The sequence below is a fragment of the Callithrix jacchus genome, chromosome 7 (genome assembly GCF_049354715.1).
Source record: "Callithrix jacchus isolate 240 chromosome 7, calJac240_pri, whole genome shotgun sequence".
NCBI classification, from domain to species: Eukaryota; Metazoa; Chordata; class Mammalia; order Primates; family Cebidae; genus Callithrix; species Callithrix jacchus.
In genome coordinates this window covers 102635491-102661680 of record NC_133508.1, presented here as the reverse complement: position 1 = coordinate 102661680, position 26190 = coordinate 102635491, and the positions used below count along the sequence as shown (strand labels likewise).

The following is a 26190-nucleotide window of genomic DNA, read 5'->3' as shown; positions in this document are numbered from 1 at the left end:
TCACTACCATCCAGGCTAACCATACTATTGTATCTCCAAAGGAAAGGAGTCGTCTTCTGTCCCACTCTTAGCCTGTCCTTACTGTTGTTAAGTCAGGACACAATTTATTTTTTCTCTTTTCTTTTTTTGAAGACAGGGTCTCACTCTGTTGCCCAGGCTGGAGGGCAGTGGAGATTAAGGCAGCTCACTGCAGCCTTAATTTCATAGGCTCAAGTGATCCTCCTACTTCAGCCTCCTGAGTAGCTGGGACTATAGGCTCATGCCACCACACCAGCTAATTTTTGTATTTTTTTTTTTTTAGGGACGGGGTGTTGGCATGTTGCCCAGGTTGGTCTCAAACTTGAGGAGTCAAGCAATTTGCGCACTCCAGCCTGCCAAAGTGCTGGGATTACAGACATGAGCTATCGCACCCAGCCACAATTTACTTCTGAGCCCTAAAAATTAATCACTGGGTAAATCTTACCCTCTATCCTTTAATATATAGTTTGATATCTTCTTTCCTATAATATATAGTTTGATACCCTCTCTCCTGTAATATATAGTTTGATATCTTCTTTCTTATTTCATAAAGTGTGACTATTTGTTTAAATATTCGATTTTAGCCCATAGACTTACTTTTATTAAAAATAGGTCTAATCAACCAGCACATTTAAAGTAAGACACACATGCATAAGATAATGAAGCAAGGACCTGACAAGATACACAACAGGGCAGGTTATACCCACTTTATCTGGGTGCACCACGAGGACAGCCTTTCTGTACACCTTCTTCACCTGCTCTGGTGTTACCAGGTCTGCCATGCCAACTGGTTTCCACTTGGTCTCCCCAGCCCACAGCACAGTATGCATTGTGGAGAGAAGGGCTCTGATATTTCTTTCTTTGCCTTCAATCCATTCCAGGATCTGTAAACACAAAGAGAATTAAGAAATTTGAATGCTTACTTACTAGTTCAAAAGGTTTCCACTAAGACTCTAGAAACCCCTTCTGCTCCAGCAACATCAAAACACTTAGGGCAACCTGTATAATCCAGGCTGTTTCCTCCACCTGGAATGCTTCTCCTCCTCAACCTCCTACCTTCCTTCTGGTAACTCTATCATCCTTCAAAAACCTGCTGAGGAATTTCACACTGTTAGACTTTGCCAGTTTGAATTCCTTTCTCTTCCATTCCCCACCCCCAGAGTTATACTCAATATAAACTCCATGAGGGTGGATACTGCACTAAATAAGTAACCCTTTAAAAAGGGCCAAATTCTGGGCTACTCTACCTTAAACATGTTTCTACCATAATATGTGCCACACTTTATTGTAATTGTGTGTTTATCTTTCCCTGCCATTAGGCAGAGCTGTTTGAGTAAAAGTATTGTTTCCTTTTTTTTTTTGTGATGGAGTCTTGCTCTGTCACCCAGGCTGTAGTGGTACAGTGCCACAATCTCAGCTCACTGCAACCTCTGCCTCCCAGGTTCAAGCAATTCTTCTGCCTCAGCCTACTGAATAGTTTGGATTAAAGTTGCTTGCCACCACACCGGCTAAGTTTTGTGTTTTTAGTAGAGACGGGGTTTCACCATGTTGGTCAGCCTGGTCTTGAACTCCTGACCTCAGGATCCACCCGCCTCAGCCTCCCAAAGTGCTGGGATTACAGGCGTGAGCCACCACACCTGGCCCAGTATTGTTTCTTATATATCACTGTATCTTGGAACTAAATAATGTACCTGGCACAGAACAGAGCTCAAAAAGGCTTGTTAAATGAATTGACCCATTTAGCCATTTATTTGAACTATGAACATTCACAGTTTGAACAAATGAGGTGATTAAGTCCGAGTGATCATAAAACCGTATCGGCGTTGAGTACCTAACAGGGTTCAGCTAAGTGTGTGTTGGTGGATGAATGATTTAGTCACATTAATGACAACTACCCTCCCAAACAATTACATACCCTGTACCAATTAAATAATCAAACATGGCTTAAACGAAATAAACAACTTTCTTTTATAGGAAACTGTCTGAGTCTGCCTAATGAACAAAGGTTACCGAGATGAAGCACAAAGATTTTGGAAGAAATATTAAGCCTCTGAGACATTGAGTCGAGTGAAAAACATGCAAATGAAGGACCCTACATTGTACCAAAAAAATGTATCCAAGAATCTAAGTTATAGTAGATGTGTATTATATACATCTACAACAAATCTGTCAGGCAATTATACAGAACAGTGGTATATTTTTTCAGAATGTGTTAAGATTGACTTGCCGTTCAACTACTGGTTTTGCAGATGTTTTAATACAGAGACAGATTACATCCTCCTCTTTCACTGTTATAGTGTCAGCATATTTAGTATTTTGTCACTTAGGAATTCAACCTCTCCATCTGTGAAGAGCATTCCAATTCTCTTGATCTTTACAGACTCTTCCAGACCTGATACCACTCATCAACATAAGCACCCTCTGTTTCCTAGCTAATCTGCATCCACCTGTCCATACATCTTCAGCTATGAAGTTATGTGAGTTTTTTTTCAGCTGTGAAACAAACGAGTTAGATTCGCTGATTTACAAACTTAAAAAAAAAATAATGCTGAAACATACTAAAGAAGTATGTTGATTTGAGGAAAAAAGTATGTTGATTTTGGTTTGAGGAAAAACCTCAAATCAGATTTTCCCCAGACCTCCTGAATCAAAAATAGATAAAAGTAGAACTGCTCTGTTTAAAAGTAGAGGGAGACAATGCGGAAGACAGGAGCCACACCTCCCTCAGTCTTTCTCTCCTCTACCTTCCAAACCTCCAGGTTTAATGTTGCAGGAATTAGTAAGTCTCCAGTACATAAACATTTCTCTATTGGTAGAGAAAAGACCCTGGGGAGGCTTCAGTCAATCTGGTTTAATAAAAAACTCTCAAGAAAGAAAGAGAAAACATAAATAATGCATTCTTCTTACCAGCAAAGTCTAATGACTCATCTTTAGAATGTGAATGCCATCTGAATAACAAAGTCACCTCTTAAAAAGTGCCGCTGCTCATTTGAACAGGCAAACAAAAGAAATCTGTATCATCATACTATGGAATAACATTTATTTTATTAAAGAAATTAAACAGCATGCACAACCTTCTCAAGGCTGTTTTGCTATTAAAGGGCATAGCTGTACTCAAATCACAGCTGCAAAGAGCAAATGAAATAGAGTGGTCATCAGAAATCTAACACCATGCCTTCTATAGGTGCTATGGTCTAGATGTATGTGTCTCCCCAGAATTCCTATATTGAAATTCCAATTCCTGAGGTGATGGTATTAGGAGGTTGTGGCTTCCTATTGGAAGGTGATTAGTTCATGAGACAGATTTTTTACAAATGGGATTAGTGCCCTCATGAAAGAGGCCAGCAAGACCTCTTTCTTCTTCTGCCTATGAGGACACAGGGAAAAGACCGTCATCCATGAACCAGGAAGAGGGCCCTCACCAGACATCAAAATGGCTGGCACCTTGAACTTGGCCTTCCCAGCCTCCATAACTATGAGAAAAAACAATCCTGTTGTTTATAAGCCACCCAGTTTATGGCATTTTGTTATAGCAGCCTGAATGGACTAAGACAGTAAGTCCATGCTGATTGCTCCATACACATGACTTTATCACATGATTTTGTCATATAGGATAATCAAGCTGTGTCAGGGGCCCCACTTACCTTTAATTTCTCAGGATCCATTTCCTTAGCCATTTCCTCCTTTCTCATCTCAGCTATTGTCCGAGGCCCCTTTTTGTCTTTGTGAGCATTGAAACCTTGACCAGAGAGTAGGTCTTCAAAGTCAGCTGCTTTTTGTTTCCCTTCTGCAATACAATTTTTGAAAATCATTATAGTTTTCATTCTTAAACATAATGCTATATCATTATCTCACAGGATCTGGAGTCTTCAAGGTGTTTTTAATGTACATTCAGTCCCTTAACCCTCATGCTTGCTCACCCTGTGAGTAGGGTAAGAGACTCTTGCACCCATTTTACAGATGATGAAAATGAATCTGTTCAGAATCATGTAATATACATGTGGCAAGGTTAAAACTGGAGGCTGGATCATGAAACCAAATCCGATTCCATTTCCACTGTATCTTCTCTTTATATGAGGATACTCATCCCTCCAGATTATAACTAATTCGTATCTGGGTTTTCATACTTGAAATTCATGCATGCTACCACTTCCCTGCACATAGCCTGTTGATGTTTTAGCTGATCACAGTGCTCTTTCCCTCCAAGTCTTCTTGTAGCCTCAGTCCTTCTCAATTTGTTTGCAGAGGCAGTCTAGCATGTGGCTAGGAACAAAGACTTTGGACCCCGACTCCCCAGGTTTGAATTACAACTCTACCAACTATTAGTGATGCAACCTAGGCAAGTTACTTACTATCTCTATTCCCCAATTTCCTCATCCATAAAATGGGGATGGTGTTAGGAATATTACTCACCTTATAGAATTGTTGTGAAAATGAATTAGTTAATATTTAAAATGCTTAGAACAGTGCCTGGCTATTTAAATGCTTGTTAAAACAAAATAGAACCAAACATCATAGTCCATACAGTCAATTCCAATCAACCAAAATCAATTTTTTAGTTGAAATCCATTTGCTATCTCTATTCTGTAAAATATATACACACCTGCACTTGCACGTACTGAAATGTAAGTGCTCTGAGACTAGGGATTTTGTTTCTTGTTCACTGCTGCATCCTCAATGTTTTCTACACTGAAGATGCTCCATAAGTATTTGCTGATTGAAGTCACTTGCCCCACATCTGTCTACTCAAAAATGGAGGGGAAGTGACATGACTCTATGGAATTGTCCAGGAAATATCCCTGCTAGTCAAAAACAAACATGATGTTACCTATCCCCAACAACAGAACTCCTAACATGTTGGTGTTGTGAGAAGCACCTGTGTTCTAACCAGTAAAGAGCAGGGGTTCTGGAGCCAGATTGCCAGGGCAAATCTTGGCTCTGTTGCTTAGAAGCTCCATAAACTTAGGAAATTACTTCATCAATCTGTGTCACAGGTTTCCCACCTATAATATGTGGTTGGTTTGGAAGATTATAAGAAATAATACAGGAGTTCCCCTACTTATTCACAGGGGATATGTTCCAAGATCCCCAGTGGATACCTGAAACCACAGACCCTATATATATAGTACTATTTTTTTGGTCTGATAACCAGGATGGCTACTAAGTGACTAATGGGTGGGTAGAGAACACAACATAGATGTGCTGGACAGAGGGATGATTCACGTCCCAGGCAGGATGGAGTAAGATGGTGCAAGGTTTCATGCTACTCACAATGGTGCACAATTTACAATGTATGAATTGCTTATTTCTGGAATTTTCCATTTAAAATTTTCATACTGCAGTTGACCTCAGGCAATTGAAACTGCAAAAGATAAAACTGCAAATAAAGGGGGATAATTGTACATAAAAAATGCTTAAGATAGCACCTGACATACAGTAAGCACTCAACAAATGTTAGCTACAGCTACTAGGAAGAACATAAGAATTGCCTTTCCTGTTCCACAGAGAGAAAGGCCTGTTCCCTCAACATGTTCCTGTATACTCATTGCAGGGTCTGACAAAATCAGCTGAAGTATAAAATGTACCAAAACAGGCTTTTAATAAACTCAAATCTAACTATCCTTCCTATGCAAAAATATTATTTTTCACTCGTTGTCAAAATCCTATCCAGAGTATCCTCCAGCCTCAGGTGTTGGCACCATCATAGGTACCCCATTGATCTCAGGAATCCACCAAACAGAGCATAAGAAAGACCAAATGTCCAAGACACAAACAGTCCTCCAACCGAGACCCAGGGGCAAATATGACCGATGTTCTTGAAAGATTCCCCAACTTCTTCTTTCCTCTTCCAAAATAACAGCTTTAAGATCCATCCACCTCTCCACTCACATCCCTTCAACATTCATTTAGTGCCTACTCTATGCCAAGTACTATGCTAGGTGCTAATGATCCCATGGCAACTAAGACACAGTCCCTGCCCTCCATCTGGTGCCAGTCTGGAGAGAAATAGACAAATGAGTCCACAGTCACAAAATGGTATAAAATTTAGGAGCACAGTCAACCCAGGAGGCTCCAGATACAGCACTGGGGATAGGGATCATGTTGCGTTTCTACAACTATAAGACTGCCTCAGAAACTACCAAATTGAAACTACTGTTACCTTCAGACAGACACACTCAGGCAGTATGACAACACAAACAGGCTGCCCTGTAGCTAGGGCCCATATAGTCATCCTTACCCAAATTACTTGATCCTTTCCCACGTTCATTCTGGCTCCCAGGCATGGCCGAGAAGCTCACGTTGTAGTTGGGTCGGTTCTGGGGAGAGGAGTGGGACATGCTGGGCTGAGGCTTTGGCTGTGGCTGCTGCCAGTTGTAGGCACCTCCTTGCTGCCACCCCCCACCCATAGGCTGGGGAGATGCCTTCTGTGGCGAGCTGAGAGGTGGGAATCCTCCACCCAATCCAGTTGGTGTGGTGGGTTTGCTGGCAAATGAAGAACTACCTAAAGAAATAAAAAGGGATAAAGAAGGTAACAGTGGCCTCTAACGCTAGAGTCTTAAGATATTGTTTGCAGTGGCTTTAATGGCCATTCCCTTAATTGAGAGCATAAGTAATCTTCCTAACATAGATAAAGGAATTGCAAGCATACATATTATTTCCTTAATCCCCACAATGACATTTTTAAGTATGTTTTAATGGTCTCGTTTTTTCTACAGATGAACAAACTGCAGGTAAGAGCCGTTATAAATAATTTTCTCAAAGGCACAGCAAGTGGCTGAACTGAGACTTGATTCTGGATCTTTGCCTCCAAGTCAAAAAAACCCTGGCTTTTCCCACTGTGCCATCCTTCCCCACTCTCCCATCTTCTAAGCAGATTCTGTTCCTTCACTAGAATAAAATTTTTTTAAAACTACCAAATAACAAGAATGGAGAATAAAACAGAGTAAGTCCACTCATTAAGGTGCTACTGAAACTTCAATTATTAGGATTAATCCTGTTTTTGTTATAAGTACAAGCATGGTTAATGCCCAAGAGTAAATAAAGATTTCTGAAATTTCACAAGTAGGTTTTAATTTCATACTACTTGCATTTCATTGAAGGAGAGCAAAAACAGCCAACATTTTGAAAACTTTAAACAGGACAAAGGATCTTATTCAATCTTTAAAAATGATGGTATTTCATGCCAGGAATTTAAGTAGAATCTTGATTCCATAATCTCCAAAACTTTTAAGCACTCACTGCATACAAGCTGGGCTATGTCCAAAATATGAAAACCAGCTGTGGCTTGCATTTAAAGAGGTAAAATCAGAAACTGAAATGTGCTGATCTCCAAAGACCTTTCACGCAGTAAGTCTAAAGTAACAATAAAAAAATAACTAATATTTATATAGCTCTTTAGAGTTAACAAAATGTGTTTTTGTACATTACTGCTCTCTGATCTACACAACACTCTTTAACTTCCTTATCTTTAAAGCTCAGAGAGGTTTCCTGATATGTTCATAATCACACAGCTAACTAATGGAGCTGGGATTAGACCATGTACATCCTACCTCCAAATGTCATGTTCGTTTACTGCCCTCAGTAATCCTTAATTCCTCTCCTAATTGCTGAGCCTTTCCCTATAACTCATCCCTTACTATCTCTCCTTTCTATATTTTCCCTATTCTAATCCTGGGGCTCCAGTTTCCTTCCCTACTGGAAATATATCATTATCACTGGACTTAGCATCAACCTGAGTTTGAGGCTCAGCTCTATCATTCATTCTTGCATTCATTCATTCATTCATATGTACACTAAATTCACCACTATTTGGTGAGTATTACTATGTATCATGTACTATGCTGGGCACTAAGAATATAGCTGAAAACAGGATATAGAGAATCTTTGATCTTCTGAAGTCTGAGTAAAAAAAATCTCACCCCTTTGAGCCTCAGTTTCTTCATCTGTTTAATCGAAACTATGTCTATATCACAGGTATACTGTAAAGACACAACTATATGAAAGTATTTCACAACCCCTAAATTAAGCAAACAAAGAGACATTATATATTACAAAATAATGTAAGCTCATAGGCCAAGCACATGCCTGATACATCTTCAGGGCTCAATAAATACTTGGCAACAGGAAAATATAATGATAGGGCTTGTCTTCAAGCTTGCCATTGCCCCACTCATTCCATAACTAGCAGCACGAAGTCCCTCTTCATATGTTCCAGAGCCCTCCTGCCAATAGCACAGGAACATACACCTAAGACATGGTATTCATTCTATACTGGGGTTTTATTTTATATTTAAGGAAGCTTACTTTGTTCTGAACATATGTTTTTTATTTTAAAATTTGGTAAATATGGAAAAGCCTAAAAAATGATGAAAAACTTGTCATATGCCTACCACACTGTCAGTTACTCATTCATTTAGGAAACACTATTAAGCATCCTCTAGATACCAGGCTGCAGATACAGTGGTGAAAAAGCAGGCACCGATCCCACACTCATGGAACTCATCAACATTGCAGGACTCTCTGACGTCTACCCTTCTAGAGTATTTTCTCCCTATGCTCAGCAATTCTAATTGTTAATGCTATTGACGCAGAGAACACAGAAATACAAAGCGGCAGCTAAATCCAGTGGCAGCTTTTAATGTCCTCATTAAAAGCTAAAGCAGTGGTTCTCAACCTTGATTGTACATTAGTATTACCTGGGGAGCTTTTTAAAAAATGCTCCATCTTGGGTAGCCCCTACAGTAGTGGATATTTTACTTTGATTAAAGTTTATTTCTCCCACTGTAGGGTAAGTTTCAAAGAGCAGGAATGTCATCTGCCTTGATTCTCTATTACATCCTGAATGCCTACCGTGCAGTAAGTACTCAAAAATACCTGTGAAACCAGGGAATTAATGCTCAAGGGAAGAAAACCACTGACTGGATAAACTGAACTGATAACCCTTCCCACACTCAGCTTCATCAACCGCTAAACCTCTTATGAGTGCGAGCTCCAGACCTAGACTTCTTGGTGTTGAAAGCTTGTGATTTGTGCATGTTACTTAGCCTTTTGTGTCCCTGTTTCCTCATCTGTAAAACGAGGATTATAAGAGTAACTACTTCAAAAGATTATGAGGAAGATTAAATGAAATGTTATATGTAAAGCACTTCAAGTAGTGTCAGGCACATAGTATGGCCCCAATAACTATTAACTGTTACTTTTATCATTTTCATCATTTGACATTATATTATATATTTGTTAATTTATTATTTGTTTCCCCTTCTATAATGTAAGTTTTATTAAGGCAGGAGGTTTTTTTTGTTTGTTTGTTTTTTACTGAAACAGTCCTAGCACATAGAAGGCACTTCCATAAATATTTATTAGATGGATAAATGCATTAAAAATAAACAATAAATGAGATTGAAGTAAAATTTCATCTGATGTTATTACTTTTAAAATTTGGAAATTGTCAGTAAGATACAAAGAAAGATGGAGAAGAAAATGACTGCATAAAATAATTTTGAGAGTTCTTAAAAGCGAAAAACATCTAACTAGTACAGCATGGAAGATAAAGCTGACACAAATATAAGGCAACAGTGGTAGCCAGGCTCACATTCCCTCAGTCTGGCTCTAAATGCCTCAGGAGGGCTTTCTGAGATCATAAACTATCAATATGGCCAAGATAAACCTTTGGGTCAGGGCTCCCCCAACCTTATTGAACAAATCGGCACTGCCCTAGAGGAGGAAGGAAAAAGGAAGAAGAAAAGGTTTCAGAACACAGCAGCAGTCCAATGAATCCCTCCTTGAAAACAGGCTCGTTGGTGAAATCAGTTTGAGAACTCTGGATACTGTATCCCTCTTAGTGGTAATCAAAATCCATTGAAACCAGTGTTTTCCAAACTCACTTGCTCCCAGAACACTTATCCTATAACAACTATTAACATATGGTGAAAATATTCTGGAAATATGATACTTGAGTCTATTTTCTGTATAGAATTTTACAAACTGACCGTAGAGCACCACAGTTAATGGAGAGAAGGGGAAGGGTGTGAAGCTCTCACAGGTACCATCACAGCATCACAGTAAGCATTTTGCAATGGTGGCATCACATGACACAAATCCATCTCAGCAGTCCTGTCTCATACCATCTCCCTATACATTACCTTTGTGCAGCCAAACTCTGTAGCTATGAGCCCCTGAAAGCTCTAACTTTATTCATGCTACACATCCAGAATTAGGCACAGGAGAAATGAATCAATAAAGATGATTTCTAACCCCATATCTGATTCCCATTATCCTTTTTTAAAAAGCTAATCTCAGGTTTCAGAGGATAGCTTAAGAATACACACTATTTGAGGTTCCAGGTGACAATACCAGCTTGCTATAACACCAAAGACTGAGATTTGAGGCTTTGGAGCTATAAGTAAATGTTATTTGTATCTTGATCTTCTGAGTTTGTACCTAGTGTCCCAAGGTCAGCAAAAGGATCCAGAGTCTGGGGTTTGTTTTGATGGGTGGGAGTACCATGCGAGGATCCGGTTGGGCTGGTGGCAGCTGACTTGCTTCCCATTCCAAAGCCTCCTGAAAAGGAAATAAGGTCATTGAAAATGAGTCAGTTGTTTGAGGCTGAATTCTGAAATTCAGAATTCCAAAGTTACTGTTCATTTGTCACCTAGGCAAATTAGGACAGGGTTTGAAAATGTCTAAGAAGTTGCTAGACCCTGTTTCCCTGACCCGGGTGAATGGCGGCCTTGAACAAGGAGAGAACACAGAAAAGACAGATGCCGTTTCCAGGATACAAACGTGAAATATTATTTCCAGTGTTTGTTTCCAGGTCCTCATGTCACCTGACTTCACTCTTTCGTATAGGATTTGAAGTTAGGTCTGGATCTGGATTCTGGCTTTGCCAATTCCTGAGTGACCTTGGGAATCGTACTTAACATCTTTGAGCTTCAGCATTTTACCATTGGTTTTAAAAAATAAGAAATAATATGAAACCAACATCACAGGCAACAAAAGAAAAACAAATGGGACAATTATCAAGCTAAAAACTTCGGTGCAGAAAAGGTAACAATCAATGGAGCAAGAAGGTTACAGGGTAAAAAGACTCTTATCCCTCACCATATACAAAAATCAACTCAAAATCCATTAAAGATAGAAATGTAAGACCCAAAACTATGAAATGACCAGAAGAAAACATACAGATGAAAACTAGAAGAAAACCAACAGATGTATAAAAACAAATAGATGTATAGAACCAACAGATGTATAAAACAATACTAACATCGCTAATCATCATAGAAATGCAAATCAAAACCAATATGACATATTACCTCACTTCTGTCATAATTGCTATTATCAAAAAAAAAAAAAACTACAAAAGACACATTGGCAAGGATGTAGAGGAAAAAGAACACAGTTAGTGGGAATGTAAACTAGTACAGCCATTATGGGAAACAATTTGGAGATTCCTTAAAATATTAAAAATAGAACTGCCATATGATTTATAAATTCTGCTACCAGGAATATATCCAAAGGAAATCAAGTCAGTATATCAAAGAGATACCTGCACTTGCATGCTTACTGCAGCGCTATTCACAACAGCCAAGATATGGATTCAACCTAAGTGTCCATTAACGGATGAATGGATAAACAAATATGGTATATATACACAATAGAATACTACTCAGCCATAAAAAGGAGGAATTCCTGTCATTTGAGACAATATGGATAAACCTAGGGAGTGTTATGTCAAGCGAAATAAGCCAGGCACAGAAAAACAAATACTGCATGTTCTCATTCATATATGGAAGCTAAAAAAGTTGGTCTCATAGAAATAAAGAGTAGAATGCTGGTTACCAGGTGCTGGGATAGTTGGAGGTAGGGCAGGGATGAGGATTTATTGGTTAAAGGATATATTATTACAGCTAGATAGAAGGAATAAGTCAAGAGACCCACTGTACAGCATGGTGACTATAGTTAATGATGATCTACTATATTCTTGAAAAATTCAGAGAGAATGGATGTTAAATGTTCTCACCACAAAAATGATAATCATGTGAGGTAATGCATTTGTTAATTCGCTACATTTAACCATATCACAGTGTACGTATACTTCAAAACATCACACTGTACATGACAAATACATACAATTTTATCTGTCAATTAAAAAAAAACAAAACTTTTTTCGAGACAGGGTCTCACTCTGTCACTAGGGCTGGAGTGCAGTGGTGTAATCTCGGCTTACTGCAGCCTCGTCCTCCTGGGCTCAAGCAATTCTCCCATCTCTGCCTCCCAAGTAGCTGGGACTACAGGTGCACACCACCATACCGGGCTAATTTTTGTATTTGTGTAAAGATGAGGTTTTGTCATGTTGCCCAGACTGGTTATGAACTCCTGGTTCAAGGAATCCTCCCACCTCAGCCTTCCAAAGTGCTGGGATTACAGGCATGAGCCACTGTACCCCAGCCTAAAAACTTTTTAAATTAAAAGCAAAGAAGGAAATCCTGTCACATGCTACAGTATAGATGAAACTTGAGGATATTAAGTGAAATAAGCCGGCCATAAAAAGTCAAATGCTGTATGATTCTACTTATGGGAGGTATCTAAAGTAGTCAAACTCATGTAGAACGGTGGTTGCCAGGGGCTGGTGGAGGCAGAGGTAGGGAGTTACTTAGCGAGTGTAGAGTTTTAGTTAAGCGGGAAGGTCAGAGGGGAGATGGGTTTGTTCTGGGGATCTGTTGCACAACAAAGTGCACACAGCTGATAATACTGTACTGTACACTTGGAAATTACTGACAGGGTAAATGTTATGTTGTGGGGAGGAGGTTGCTACAATAAAAAAGAAAGGAAACAGCAATTGCTTCAGAAAGGTGTTGTGATAAGCCCATTGGGTATGTGTCTGTATGTGCATGTGTAAACTTGCTCAGTGTCAGGAAAGCAGTCACAAAAGACAGCTCCATAAATGCCACAGTGGTCATGAGGAGGAGACCTTATTTATCACAGAAAAATCCAGCCCTGAAATCAGTACTTTGTAAAGAAGGAAGAATAGTCACATTTGTCAGCATCTACACTATATCAGAAATTCTTATATAAGTTTTTTTACTTAAGCTTACTCAATTGTGTGGGACGAAAATTATTATTCCCATTGTTCAGATAAGAAAACTGAGGCTCAGACTTGCCAAAAAAATCCAAGTTTCCAAGTGATAGAGTTTGATATATATCCATATTCATCTGATTCTATCGTCAAGATAGCCATTCAGCAAATGAAACTTAGAAAAGTTAAATGGTATATGATAAGTAGCACTATCATGTCATCACGTGCATTGGCAAAAGCTCTACCAGAATATGAATCTTTAGGAAAAAGTGACAAAAATTACACAGGCAGCCCACAATACTCTGAGAGTACTCACTCCATCTTGGGTAAGGATTATACTTTTGAAATTACAGAAAATAACCTGCTGACCTTTACCTGGTTTAGCATGCCAGTCCCAACCTCCAGAAACATCTGGCTGAACGTTCACAGCAGGGGTACTAGAAGCTGCAAATGGGGAGAAGAAAAAGAATGAGAACAAGAGAGCCCAGAACCCACTTTTCTAAGTTCACACAGGATAATGCCATTCCATCCCAGAAGCCTGCATGGCCCCCACAAGATCCCAAGAAATCCACTCCTGCTTCTGCGTTCTCGTCACACTCTACAACACTCCATATGTTCTGCCTTCACCTGTGTTTGTTCACATGAGGCTTGCCAGAAACTACATATTATCTGTCTCTGCTCCTGCTTTGTCTCACTTTGGTTTTACCTCCATATCCATACACTTTGAGTTATAACTGAGCATGTGTCTGTCTCCGTTCAATGGTGAGTCCTACTTGAAGGCAAGAAAGAACTATCGTATGTGTGTGTCCCACCACTAAACTTAACACAGAGTCAGTGGACAAGAAAAAAAGAAGGGGAGGCCAGGCACGGTGGCTCATGCCTATAATCCCAGTACTTTGGGAGGCTGAGGTGGGTAGATTACCTGAGGTCAGGAGTTCAAGACCAGCCTCGTCAACATGGTGAAACCCTGCTTCTACTAAAAATACAAAAATTAGCCGGGCATAGTGGCACATGCCTGTAATACCAGCTACTTGAGGGCTGAGGCAGGAGAATTGCTTGAGCCTGGGAGACGGAGGTTGCAGTGAGCCGAGATAGTGCCATTGCACTTCAGCCTGGGCAACAGAGCAAGACTCTTTCTCAAAAACAAAGCAACAACAAAAAAAAGGAAAGAAAGAAAAGAGGAGGAAAACACCTTAAACTCAGTTTACCTTTGCTAAGCATGAACAAGTATAGAGGCATAATCCACTTAGACTGACATTTTGTTTTCTCTGCTGTGACATGAATTGAGAATGATGAGTCAGGCAGAACATGGACTGGGCACTGGCTATATGCCATCACTAGGCTGGTTGTCAGGGATGTGTCTGTGATGCTCAAAATAAACTCAGGACAGCTTCAAAACAAATCATTCTGACCCCCCTCGAAGTTCCAGACATATAATTTAAAAGAAATATTTGGCTAAAAGGAATCAGGTGTACTAGAGGAGTACATGTTGGTGGTAAGTTTTTTCCACATCTATATAGGAATTTCTTTCTGAGGCACCTCTAGGTTTTGGCCACACAAATTAATGATTAAAATGCAAATACTAAACTGACATTGCAACTGGGATTTAAAACACATACACACACACACACCACCACCACCAGCACCAGAAGGCACCAAGATTAGCATTCCAAATCTTTTATTTAGTTGTTTTGTTTAGTCAGTACCAACCGAGACATCTAGTACCTTCCTGTCATTAAGTTAAAAAGAATATGCCATTATCAGCAATAATAATTCTTTCTTTTCTATTTCTCCCTTCTGTTTTTCCACAGTAACCCATTCCACTAAGGTGGAAGTCAGACAGTTTTACTAATACTTTCTATCTGATTTCCTTCAAGCTCTGATCTTAGTCTTACATCTAACTAAGATGCAGAAGTGGGCATCAGAACTTCAAACTTATTGTTAATCAAACCCACAAACCCTTATGACTACCTACCACATGCAAGACACCGCTCCAGGGGACAGAGACTAAAAGATGCATGGCCTATCTTCAAGAAACTTAAGGTCTGTTATAGAGACAGAAATAGATCAAGGGAAAGATAACGGAAATTTACCCAGTATTTTAGCCTCTATTTTGCCTTCTATTATAATTATTTATTTGTTCTTCTAACACCATGTCCCAAGAAATTATTATCTTCAAAATAGATGTTCAATAAATATGTGTTGAGCCCAAAGGCAGTAATTTTTTTTTTTTTAATTTTCACAAGAGATTGTCAATACCTTGTAGAAACCGTGGGAAAGTACCCTGAGGTTTTGGAGGTGGGCAATCTGACCTCACAAAGCGGACTTCTGAGTGTCATCTATATTCTATCCTATATGAAGATGGTGAATTGATTCAGTTACAGTGAAATATCATTGCTTTCCCAACAAGGAGAGGGGAAAATTCTTTCCACTCACTAGCACAATACAGGCCAAAATGAGAAATGTAACTGTAAAACAAAGGAGTGCTAACTGGTCTAAACTGGGTGATAAACATCATGTTCTAATCAGCTCATCAGAAACAGAAAACTGGATCCCAAACTGCCAAGCTGCCAAGTATGAACACCCATGTGCATGGGACACAAAGGGTAGTACTCTTATCAAAACAATAATTAAAATCAGGAAAACGTATAGCCTTATAGATACTATCACTGTGCATCAAATAAACTTTTATGGAAAAAAATGAGTTCATTCATTTTATATTTAACACTGGAAAGATAGCGCCTACTATGTGCCAGTAATTCTTTTAGGCGCTACAGATGCATTAGTAAACAAAACCAAATTCCCCGCCTTTGTGGAATTCATGTTCTAATGAAGAGAGAAAGAGAGAACCAAAAAAATTTAACACGTGAGTAAATCACTGCATATACCTGAAGTTACTAAGTACAACCAAAGGGTGAATGTAAAGTAGGGCAGGGAGATGAGTTGCGATTTGAAATGGAGGAATCAGAGTAGACTCCATTGAGAAGCTGACATTTGAGTAAAGACTTGAAGGAGGTGAAGGACTTAGCCAGGCAGAAGCTGGGGAAGAGTATGAGACAGAGGAAACAGCCAGTGCAACAGCAACGAGGCCAGCAGAGCTGGAATGCAGAGAGCAAAGATGGGGAGAATAGCAAATGAGGTCACTGGCACTGGGATGTGAGAGCATACGGGGCCTACCCAGGCCATTTCAAGGACTTTGGTTTTCATGCAGAGTGAAATGGGGGGACATTTTGAGCAGAGCAATGGCATGGCCTAACATGTAAATGAGTGATCAAAACCAACTCTACCCTACATTCCTGCATCTTTCCTCCCACAGGTAGTCAACATCCAATCAGGAGACTCTCTCAAGTAAGCATGACTCATAGGTGAGAGGTGAATTTCTTGTATGTTGTCCTGTGAATGCACTTAAAATAGTTTGAGATTCAAGGCTAGTTGGAAAAGAACCATAAAAGTTGCTCCTGGACTCTTTTTTCAGTCATGTTTCAGTTTCACCAGTGTTGCAAAAGTCATCCTCCTTTTGCACTGGCATGGTTTCCCAAAGTCAACGATGACTGGACTGCATTCTCCAAGCAAGCTCAGATGCCTTCAACAATACATCGCTTTCTAGGTTGTGGCCAATAATGTTCAATAGACTTCAACGTCAGGATGAGCTACAACTCTCTGGCTCAAAGCTATTTATCCCTCAGTGCAGAGCTCCAGTTTTAACCAATGCTACCTACCTGACACATTTTTGTACTTATAAATGGATGTGATTATTATCCTTTCCATAAAACATAAGTCTCTAACATAGAACTACAATTTGGGCCACATATGTAATTTTATATTTCCTAGTCCCACTTTAAAAAGTAAAAAGACATTATTGAAATTATTTTTAATAATATAGTTTATTTAACCCACTATGTATGGAATATTATTTTAATCAATGATCAATATAAGAATATTGATGAGATGTTTTACATGCCTTTTTCGTGCTAAGTTTTGAAATCTCACAAGGATTTTATACTTGGAGTGCATCTCAAATCAGACTAACCACATTTCAAATCATCAACAGCCACACATAACTAGTGGCTATCATATCCCAAACTTTGTTCTGTGGAATACCAATTTTGTGGACTACTAACATATTTTATTAAGACATATGTTTCCCCATTTCAAAGATTTCTCTAACCAAGATGTATCTTCCAGCCATTTCATAGTGGCAGTGTTTTTTTCTTTTTTATTGGTACACAAAATAATGATTAAGTCCTAGAGTCAAGGGTCATTTATAATTCTGTCCATGTAGCTCTAATGCAAAAAAGAATACCACAGTCAAATGGGTTTTAGGAAAGCAGAGCAAAACAAAGTGAAGCCGGCTTCTGTCCTATAGGACAGCTCAGAGCTTTTAATATGTTAATGTGAGTTGTTAATTTCAAAAACACAGATGTATGAGGAAGCTTTTACCAAAAAAGGACCCAAAGGGTGCTTTTATATATGAACACTTACTGACATCTTAAAAAAACTATATTCCACTGACCACAATATAAAATACTTTCTTACCGTGTACTGTGGGTGAAGGACTTCTTGTGGGCTGCAGGAAGGGGTCACTGGAAGCACTGGATGTGTTCAGAAAAGAACCCAGCAAATCCTGACCTGCTGGTTTGGAAGGTACTCCAAATGGGTCAAAGGTGGCACCTAGAAAACAATGGGAAAATATATTTATTTGTCCTGTGAGTTCATTCACTAAATGTCAAAGAATTGTCACTTCCTGCAGAGCTAACAGTGGACTCCAAGAATTTCCTATCTTTGTGGATAAAGGAATAGTCTGGATTTATCTGTTGGATGAACCACAGTCAGTACCATCACTGCTACACAGCGCTAATCTGTTGCCCAGCAGATGTTAGGAGAGCATTATGCCAATGAGGTCTTAGCTGAAAACTTATTAAGCCATATATCCTACCTTGGTTCTAAGAGCAGGATTTATTTGTTAACTACCATTATCCCTTTTTACCATGCTTAGCACATTTAAAATATCAATTTATGTTAAACTAGAGGTGTTCTCCAATAATTAAAACTGCCCAACACCACCAGACAAGAGCTCAAAATTTAGTCTTTGCAACAATGCTAATATGTAAGTATTATCCCCACTTTACAACTGAGAAGATTTTTCAATAATGTTACACAGATAGTTAAGTATTAGTCGTGGGATTCAAATCCAGGTTTTTAAATCTATACTTGGTGTTCTTTCTACTTTCTCTTGGGGGGATAGAATATTTGCATTCTAGATCTTGGTATGCCACTAATCCAGTGGATATCCTCGGACAGGTCAATCAATATATCTAAGCCTCAATTTCATTGTCTATAATACAAGGTACAGAATTAACTGATTTCTAAGGCCCCTTCTGGCACTGGAATGCCATTATCTACCTGAAACTATGATGAATGAAATCGTGAGAGTCACAGCAGGTGCATAGTCTTAAAATGCAATCATTGAGTACTATGCTATCTTGGAAATTGTTTTCCTGACAGAGCTTTTATTCTTTGGCAAGTTAAAACTGTATGGAAGGGCTGGGCAGGGTGGCTCACGCCTGTAATCCTAGCATTTTGGGTGGTCAAGGTGGGGGGATCACCTGAGGTTGAGAGCTCAAGAGCAGCCTGACCAACATGGAGAAACCCCATCTCTACTAAAAATACAATATTAGCCAGGCCTGGTGGCACATGCCTGTAATCCCAGTTACTCGGAAGGCTGAGGCAGGAGAATCACTTTAACCCGGGAGGTAGAGCTTGCAGTGAGCCGAGACTGCGCCATTGCACTCCAGCCTGGGCAACAAGAGCAAAACTCCATCTCAAAACAAAACAAAACAAAACAAAAACTGTATGGAAGGAAGTACAGAGGAAATAGCCTTGACATGGGATTCAAGACACCTGAGTTCACATCCTGGCTCCAGCAGTAGCTAATGTTGGAGCTTGAGTCTCAACACCAATACTCTGTGATTCTGAGACCTACGCTCATGAAGGAAGCCTCCAGCTGAACCTCACAGGTCGAGACCAGCCCAGGGCCTTCTGTGAAGGTTACGCTTGGGGAAAAAAAGTTCTTACAGGATACTATAGGCCTGAAGAGTTGAGATATTTCTCTTTACCCTTCCTTATGTGAAGTCATCTTGGGTAATGGTGATAGTACCGAGGGGCAGCTGATTTGAGTTGGTTCTTCAGAAGCTGTGCTGGATCTCTGCTTACTCAACCACACTGTCGTATAAATGTCAGAAAATCCTAGATGACCTGGAGTAGAAGGTTTGAGTCTCTGGCATTGAAACAATGAAACTAACAGAGCCCCAAGGAGCTCAGACTCCTTACCTAGTACCAACTGCTCTGTTCTAGGAAGCTGTGCTTCTGGCATGAGTCACTTAAATGTATTTTCAAATAACCAAACCCTTCTCTGGATAGCCAAAGTATATGGAAAACTATAACTTCAGGAGGGCATTATAGGAAAACAGAAGGAAAGCTCTAGAGTCAAATGGCCTAGGTTTGGACACTGGCCTCATCAATTACTACTCATATAAATGTATAAACCGATTTAACTCTATGCTTCTACTTCCTCAACTATAAAACAGGGATAAGAATGGCACTTATTAGGATTCTATGAGAATTAATCATGTTTAGTATTAAATTCCATATCTGGCAAATAGTAAATACCCCACAAATATTACCTATGTTTCTCAATAATAATTCATCAATCAAAATGTTTAAGCAGACATAACTAATGCAGCTCAGAGATTGAGTCCTAAACAAAGAAAATTAGAAGTCAGAGTGTGAAGCTTCTACTCTTACACTACCTTTGTGTGCTACCAAAATGCTATTTTCTCTTATGCTCTCTATTTAAATAAATATACAGACATCTAAAGGACTTTCAGTGAAATCAAAAAAGTCTAGCTTATTAGGAAAGTTCAGTTCTACCTCTTTGGCCCAAAGATTGCAATTTGAATCTGAGAGGCACAGTGCAACACAGAAAAAATTACCTTCTCCCACTCTCAGGGTTGGAGATGCAGAGGTGGAGGTGGCAGAGCGGCGTGGTGTTGACTGCGTAGATGCAGGTCCACTAGGATGAAACACGTCTTCCATTCCCGACTGTCCAGCCTGGGTGGGACCAGCTGCACCTCCACCCCCAAACAGGTCACTCAGTAGTTCAGAATTGGTGGGAGGAGCCGCCGGCGGGGAGAAGCTGTTACTCACTGCAGACCCTTCCAGGCCCAAAAGGTCCACATCCTCAGGGGGTGGAGGGGCTGCTGGCTCCTGCTGCTTTTTGCTGGGCTTCTTGACTCCATGAGGCTTGTCACCATTGGCATTGCCATGCGGACTGGAAAGGGTCAGAAGTTCGTCGTCTGATTGCTCACTTTCCTGATTCACTAGGGCAGCGTGGTCCTCCTCACAGAATGACTTCTCTGATTTCTGATCTAAGGAAGGCCAGTGTTAAGAGGTTATTGTTGACCACACCATTGTTGGGTTTTGTTATAACATAAGTATATAATTCCAGACAGAAAGATTCTGCCCTGAGCAAACAGGGCTTTCAGACCCTTACCAGTGGAAGACTTGATGTATTTCACTGATGTATTGAGCTACCACTTGTCGAGCATCTGAGAGACAGTAAAGTGTAGGGGTGTGACATGGTAAAAGCCCCATAAACTGCATACCTCGACCATACCTCAGCTTTCTGTTGAAACTGCTCTCTGTAACCCTAAGGTGACAGGCAAGCAGTCCAAACCCACGCCATCTTGGCCCCTGCGACTTGTAATAAGTAACCAAGGCCTGTAATTTCCACCCTACCCAGACAATGTATAAACTAATGCTTATCTTGACTTCTGTGAACCACTTAAGTAACAATCGGAATGTCTAAAGTCCACTGGCCCTCGGAATGTCTGAAGCCCCTCACCCTCACCCCTACCCAGGAGGTGGTTTACGGGCATAAAAGGTCTTGACACCCTCCTTTCGGGGCCACAGGTTGGAAAGATGTGAGTCCTCCATGGCCGCCGGCAATAAAGACCCTGCAATTTGGCATACTTTTGTCTTGGTATTGATTTTCTATGCTCGCTCTGGTACAACAGGGGTAAGGAGCAGGAACTCTGGAGCTAGACAGCCAAGGACTGAATCTCACTGGCTCTGTGACACTGGGCAAGTTACTTCTCTGTGCCTTGGTTTCCTCCTTAGCAAAGTGGGAATAAATTACACCTAACGGCCAGGTGTGGTGGCTCATGCCTGTAATCCCAACACTTTGCGAGGTTGAGACAGGATTACTTGAAGTTAGGAGATCGAGATCAGCTTAGCCAACATGGTGAAAGCCCATCTCTATTAATAATACAAAAATTAGCTGCACATGGTGGTGTGTGCCTATAATCCCAGCTACTCGGGAGGCTAAGGCACAAGAATCACTTGGACCTGGGAGGCAGAGGTTGCAGTGAGCCAAGATCATGCTGCTGCATTCCAGCCTGGGCTACGGCGAAAACTGTGTCTAAACAAATAAATAGTGCCTAAGTCACAGGCTACTGTGACAAATACATGAGACGATGTTATAAATCACTCCAATCAACAGTAAGTAGTACCTACATGTTGATTTTTTTTTTCAGGCACTATGCTAGGTGCTTTGGGGTGGGGGGTACAAACCATTATCTGCCAGTCCTTTGCTGATACTTCTCACTGTCTGTACTTCTCCATGTGTCCTGTATCCAAAAGCAAATCCTTTCTCCAACAGTCTGGAGCAGAAGTGAACCTCACATTTAAAAAGCAAAAAGAAGGGCTCTGCTTTGAATGGTCCTTATACCAGCCTGAAAGGGATACTTTCAGCACAAAATGAGCAGCAGGAAAGAGGCCTCCTCTGGGGAAGGAGTGACTTTCCAAGCCCTTCCTGAGACAGATCTTCCTACAAAAATTTGTTATTTAATGCCAGATAGACCCACATTCCAAATCAAGTACGGATCCACATCCTTTAGTCCCAATTTTAAACTGCCAAAAGCTATGAAAAGGGAAAGGCTTTCCTAAGTTTGACATGAATTCATTTGGTGGAAACCTGACAGGAATGAATGTGAAGATACTTACAGTCCTCATTTATCTCATTAGGGCTATTACTTACATGCTCTACTGCAGAAATATTAATATGTTTGATTATAGGTTATTGTCTGAGATATCACTTGGGATGTTGAGTTACATACAGTTTATGTACCATATCTCCCTTCTAAAATCCAAAAACTTCTGCATTCCTAAACATACCTGGCTCTGAGAGGTTCAGACAAGAGACTGTGCATCTATGCTAAAACCTATTTCAGAGCCTACAGGAATTATCTCTAAATTATTTACTAAAATGACAGTGGAGAGCTAAGAGTGAAGTTTTATTAAAAGCCCTCACTGTGAGGAAAATAAGAGGTAAGAAAAACCAATAGGAGATGAGGAATCTACCTAGTGTCCAGATACCACTGGATTTTCCAAATTTAAGGAGTTTGCTAGTTCCATTTCTCAAAAGAAAATTCTGAAAGTAAGTCTTTCAATTCAAAGGAATTTTATGAACAACATTTCCATCAAACTGAAACCCGCAGGCAATGGGAATACTGTCTTACATTCACACAGCAGAGGATGGTCAATCAAGAGAATTTCAGATAGACCATCACCACAGCCAGTTCCCCACCTCTTTCATACTCAATCCCTGACTACCCATGTCTACACTGAATCTCACAGTTAACCTCAGCCAGCTCTAAAGCAAGGACGGCCAATGGGTATTGATTAGGATGCCAATGTCAGGCTACTGCTGGCCACAGTTGGAAGACTTCTATTGAGAAGGATTCTGAAAATATCTCCAGGTTTGAGAGAAAAGAACACAGTGATCAAGCCCCGATTTCTGGTATAGTTGTTAAAGCAAGAGCAGAGATATATAGGTCAAGTGTTTGCTTTCCCTGCAGCAGGGTAAGCTCAGTCCTGCCCTGCTGGTGGTTATGGCTCCCTGGGGGAAATGCTGATTTCATATTTTTATAATACTTAGTTGAGAGCAGAAGATAGAATCCTGTGTGTATCTCATTACAGAGGCAGCAGTCTAAAGGGAGATCATAAAAAACATCACACTCATTTGTCAGTCCAGGAAAGATGTGGCCCAAAACACAGCATAGATAGAGAAGGTAAAATTCAGCTTAAAATGGCCCTTTGCATCAGTCTAAGAGAATCTATTGAGTTGAAAGTAGGGAAGTTGCCTGATTTGAAAGGGAATGAATTGGAGGTATGTAAACTTGAATTATGTCTTTTTTTTTAACATTTTTTAATTTAAAAAGTTTTTTTTAGAAATAGAGTCTTGGCCAGGCATGGTGGCTCACGCCTGTAATCCAAGCACTTTGGAGGCCAAGGCAGGAGGATCGCCTGAGGTCGGGAGTTCAAGACCAGCCTGACCAACATGGTGAAACCCTGTCTTAAAAAAAAAAAAAAAAAAAGTAGAAATGGAGTCTTGCTCTGTCACCCAGAATGCAATGCAGTGGTGCAATCATAACTCACTGCAACCTTGAACTCCTCAGGTAAAGCAGTCTTCCTGCCTCAGCCTCTGAGGTAGCTAGGACTACAGGCATGTGCCACCACTCCCACCTAATTTTTAAATTTTTTTGTAGAGATAGGATCTCGTTCTATTGCCCGGCTGGTCTTGAACTACTGGCCTCAAGCAATCCTCTTGTGTTAGCCTCCCAAAGTGCTGGGCTTACAGGTGGGAGTCCCTGTACCTGGTTTGAATGACCTCTAAGTGCTACTTTAGTCTGCTTTTAGGGCCAACATCTTTACAGAAGAAATACTTAATCTTCAAACCATGTAACTTAGAGAAACACTTGTATACCTTGCCAACAGAGAGAGGCAAAGAAACCGCTTTGTCCATAATGCCTGGGGTTGTCTGGAGGGATATCTGTTGGAGCCTGCCCTGCAAGACAAAAGACCATGCAGCATCAATGAGACTCAGGAAATAATAACAAAGAGGCTTCATCCTGAAAAACAAAACCTCCAGGTGACTCATACCTCCTAAGGCCAGTGTATCTTGATGTTCCTGGTGAGAAGAGAAGAGGATGCTGGGATTGACATCTTTTGTGCAGTAATGTTCCCATGGTGGAGTTAAGTCTATTACTTTGTCATGGGGCTGTAGTTCCACATCCAGTGTCACCTGAAATAGCTGAGGATATTTTTCTGGTACATCACATGCATCTAACTCAGGCCTAAATAAATATTTAAAAAGATAAAATCAGTAAAAAACAATGGAACCAGTGTATTGTTTGGCACAGAAGTCATCTTAGGTTGACTCTTAGGATAAATCTAAGACTCATGTCTAAGAAAGACTCAATCATAACCAGATAAATTACTTTACTTTTCTGAACTTCAGTTTCCTAATCTAGAGAAAAGGGAAGAATAATGCCTGCTCAACAAATCTGGATGCTACTGCATGTAAAAGCATTCTGGAAAGCAGGGCTGATATGGCTGGCCATTATTCACTGGCGCGGCAAAATCCATTATTAAAATAGTACAATAAACCCACAGCCACTCTCCTGAGGCCTTGAGTGTCCTATCCTGTCCCCAGCAACTCCACTCTGGCTTTACCACCTCCACACCTGAGTTCACCTAGACCACACTATGAGATAGGTTCATCAGTGCAGAGAGGTCCTCCAGAAGCCTGTTCTGGTGCTATGGCAGGGCATCTATTCTGATGCGTCATTGCTGATGCCATACCACTGATTAAACTGCTATCCCCACTGGAAAACACAAGGGGATACACAGATGCAAAGGATCAAAAGTAATGATACTTTGTCCCACTTTGTTTACCTTTATTCCCTCACATAGAATTTAGATCTTTCTATTTGAAGTCTTTGATCCCTTTGTACGTCTGAAGAGAAATCATACCCTCCGGAAAGCTTTAGAATGCCCGCAGCCTCTCTGTGCTACAGAGCAACACTCAGTGGTCTAGCAGCACAGGATTCCGGGGGATGCTACAGCCTAGTGCTACTGAGCCTCTGCACTTCATAGCTACTCTGATTCAAACAGAATTTTGGGGCCCACCACAGTGGCTCACACCTGTAATCCCAGCACTTTGGAAGGCCGAGACAGGCGGATTACCTGAGGTTAGGAGTTCAAGACCAGCCTGACCAACATGGAGAAACCCCATCTCTACTAAATATACAAAATTAGCCAGGCATGGTGGTGCATGCCTATAATCCCAGCTACTCAGGAGGCTGAGTCTGGAGAATCACTTGAACCCAGGGGGCGGATGTTGTGGTGAGTTGAGATTGTGCCATTGCACTCCAGACTGGGCAACAAGAGTGAAACTCCATCTCAAAAAACAAACAAAGCAGTACTTACTTGGTGAACTTTAAAACTGTTGTGTCCAGTGGTATAAATCCAGTGTGAAACTGAAGCTGGAATATCTGGGTGTTGGTCACCTAAAAATACACGAGCAAAGCACATTCCAATCAATCAGTGAAAAGGGAATCTGATCAAAAGATTAGATTTTTGGGGAGCCATGTACCTTTGACTGTTTCAATATCTGAATTTGTGTTTACTATGGATATTAAATGACCTCCCCACTTAGAATAGACTTGGCTTCATTTCCAGCCTCTCCTCTCCTTGAACTCTGCCTTGGCAAACCATTTTCTCATCTGCTAAGTACTATGTTCTTGCACACAGGAATACTTTGACTCACTGCATTCCTTCTACCCAGGATGCCCAGTTCCAACCCAATGAACTCATCCTTCAGGGCCTGTCTTAAAAGTTTGTATTCTCTCTGTAGCCTTTCTAGTTCACTGCTGGCTAAAACAAACTGCTCCCATTATAACACCTCATCCTCCCTCTAATATGGTATCATGTGTATTTGCACTTGTACGGATTTCCCTTGCAAAAGTGATTCCCTTTAAAGGCAGAGATATAGTCTTACTCTTGTCAATCCTAAAAACCTCAGCAATGGCTGGCACAAAGCACTCAGTCAATATGTAATGAATCAAAACACAGTTACTTGCAACATTATTTCAAATAGCCAAAAAAGAGCAATATCCCAAATGTTCACCAACTAATGAAGAGATTAATAAATTATGACATTACAATGGAATAATATTTGGCCATATAAAATAATA

The 26190-nt window shown here is 40.4% G+C and overlaps 1 protein-coding gene across 17 annotated transcripts in view; it reads right to left on the bottom strand.

Annotated features, from left to right (window-relative positions):
• Positions 1–26190, bottom strand: part of DNAJC6 (DnaJ heat shock protein family (Hsp40) member C6) — a 178458-nt gene that overhangs the window by 3162 nt on the left and 149106 nt on the right. For all 17 annotated transcript variants that reach the window (XM_054236379.2, XM_035251754.3, XM_035251750.3 and 14 more), the window contains 10 exons: positions 25424–25503; positions 24095–24288; positions 23919–23999; positions 20086–20520; positions 17630–17764; positions 13469–13537; positions 10459–10578; positions 6257–6520; positions 3663–3805; positions 726–902 (listed from right to left, as the gene is read on the bottom strand). In XM_054236379.2, coding sequence (XP_054092354.1) covers positions 726–902; positions 3663–3805; positions 6257–6520; positions 10459–10578; positions 13469–13537; positions 17630–17764; positions 20086–20520; positions 23919–23999; positions 24095–24288; positions 25424–25503 — 1698 coding nt within the window. The remainder of the gene's footprint in view (positions 1–725; positions 903–3662; positions 3806–6256; positions 6521–10458; positions 10579–13468; positions 13538–17629; positions 17765–20085; positions 20521–23918; positions 24000–24094; positions 24289–25423; positions 25504–26190) is intronic.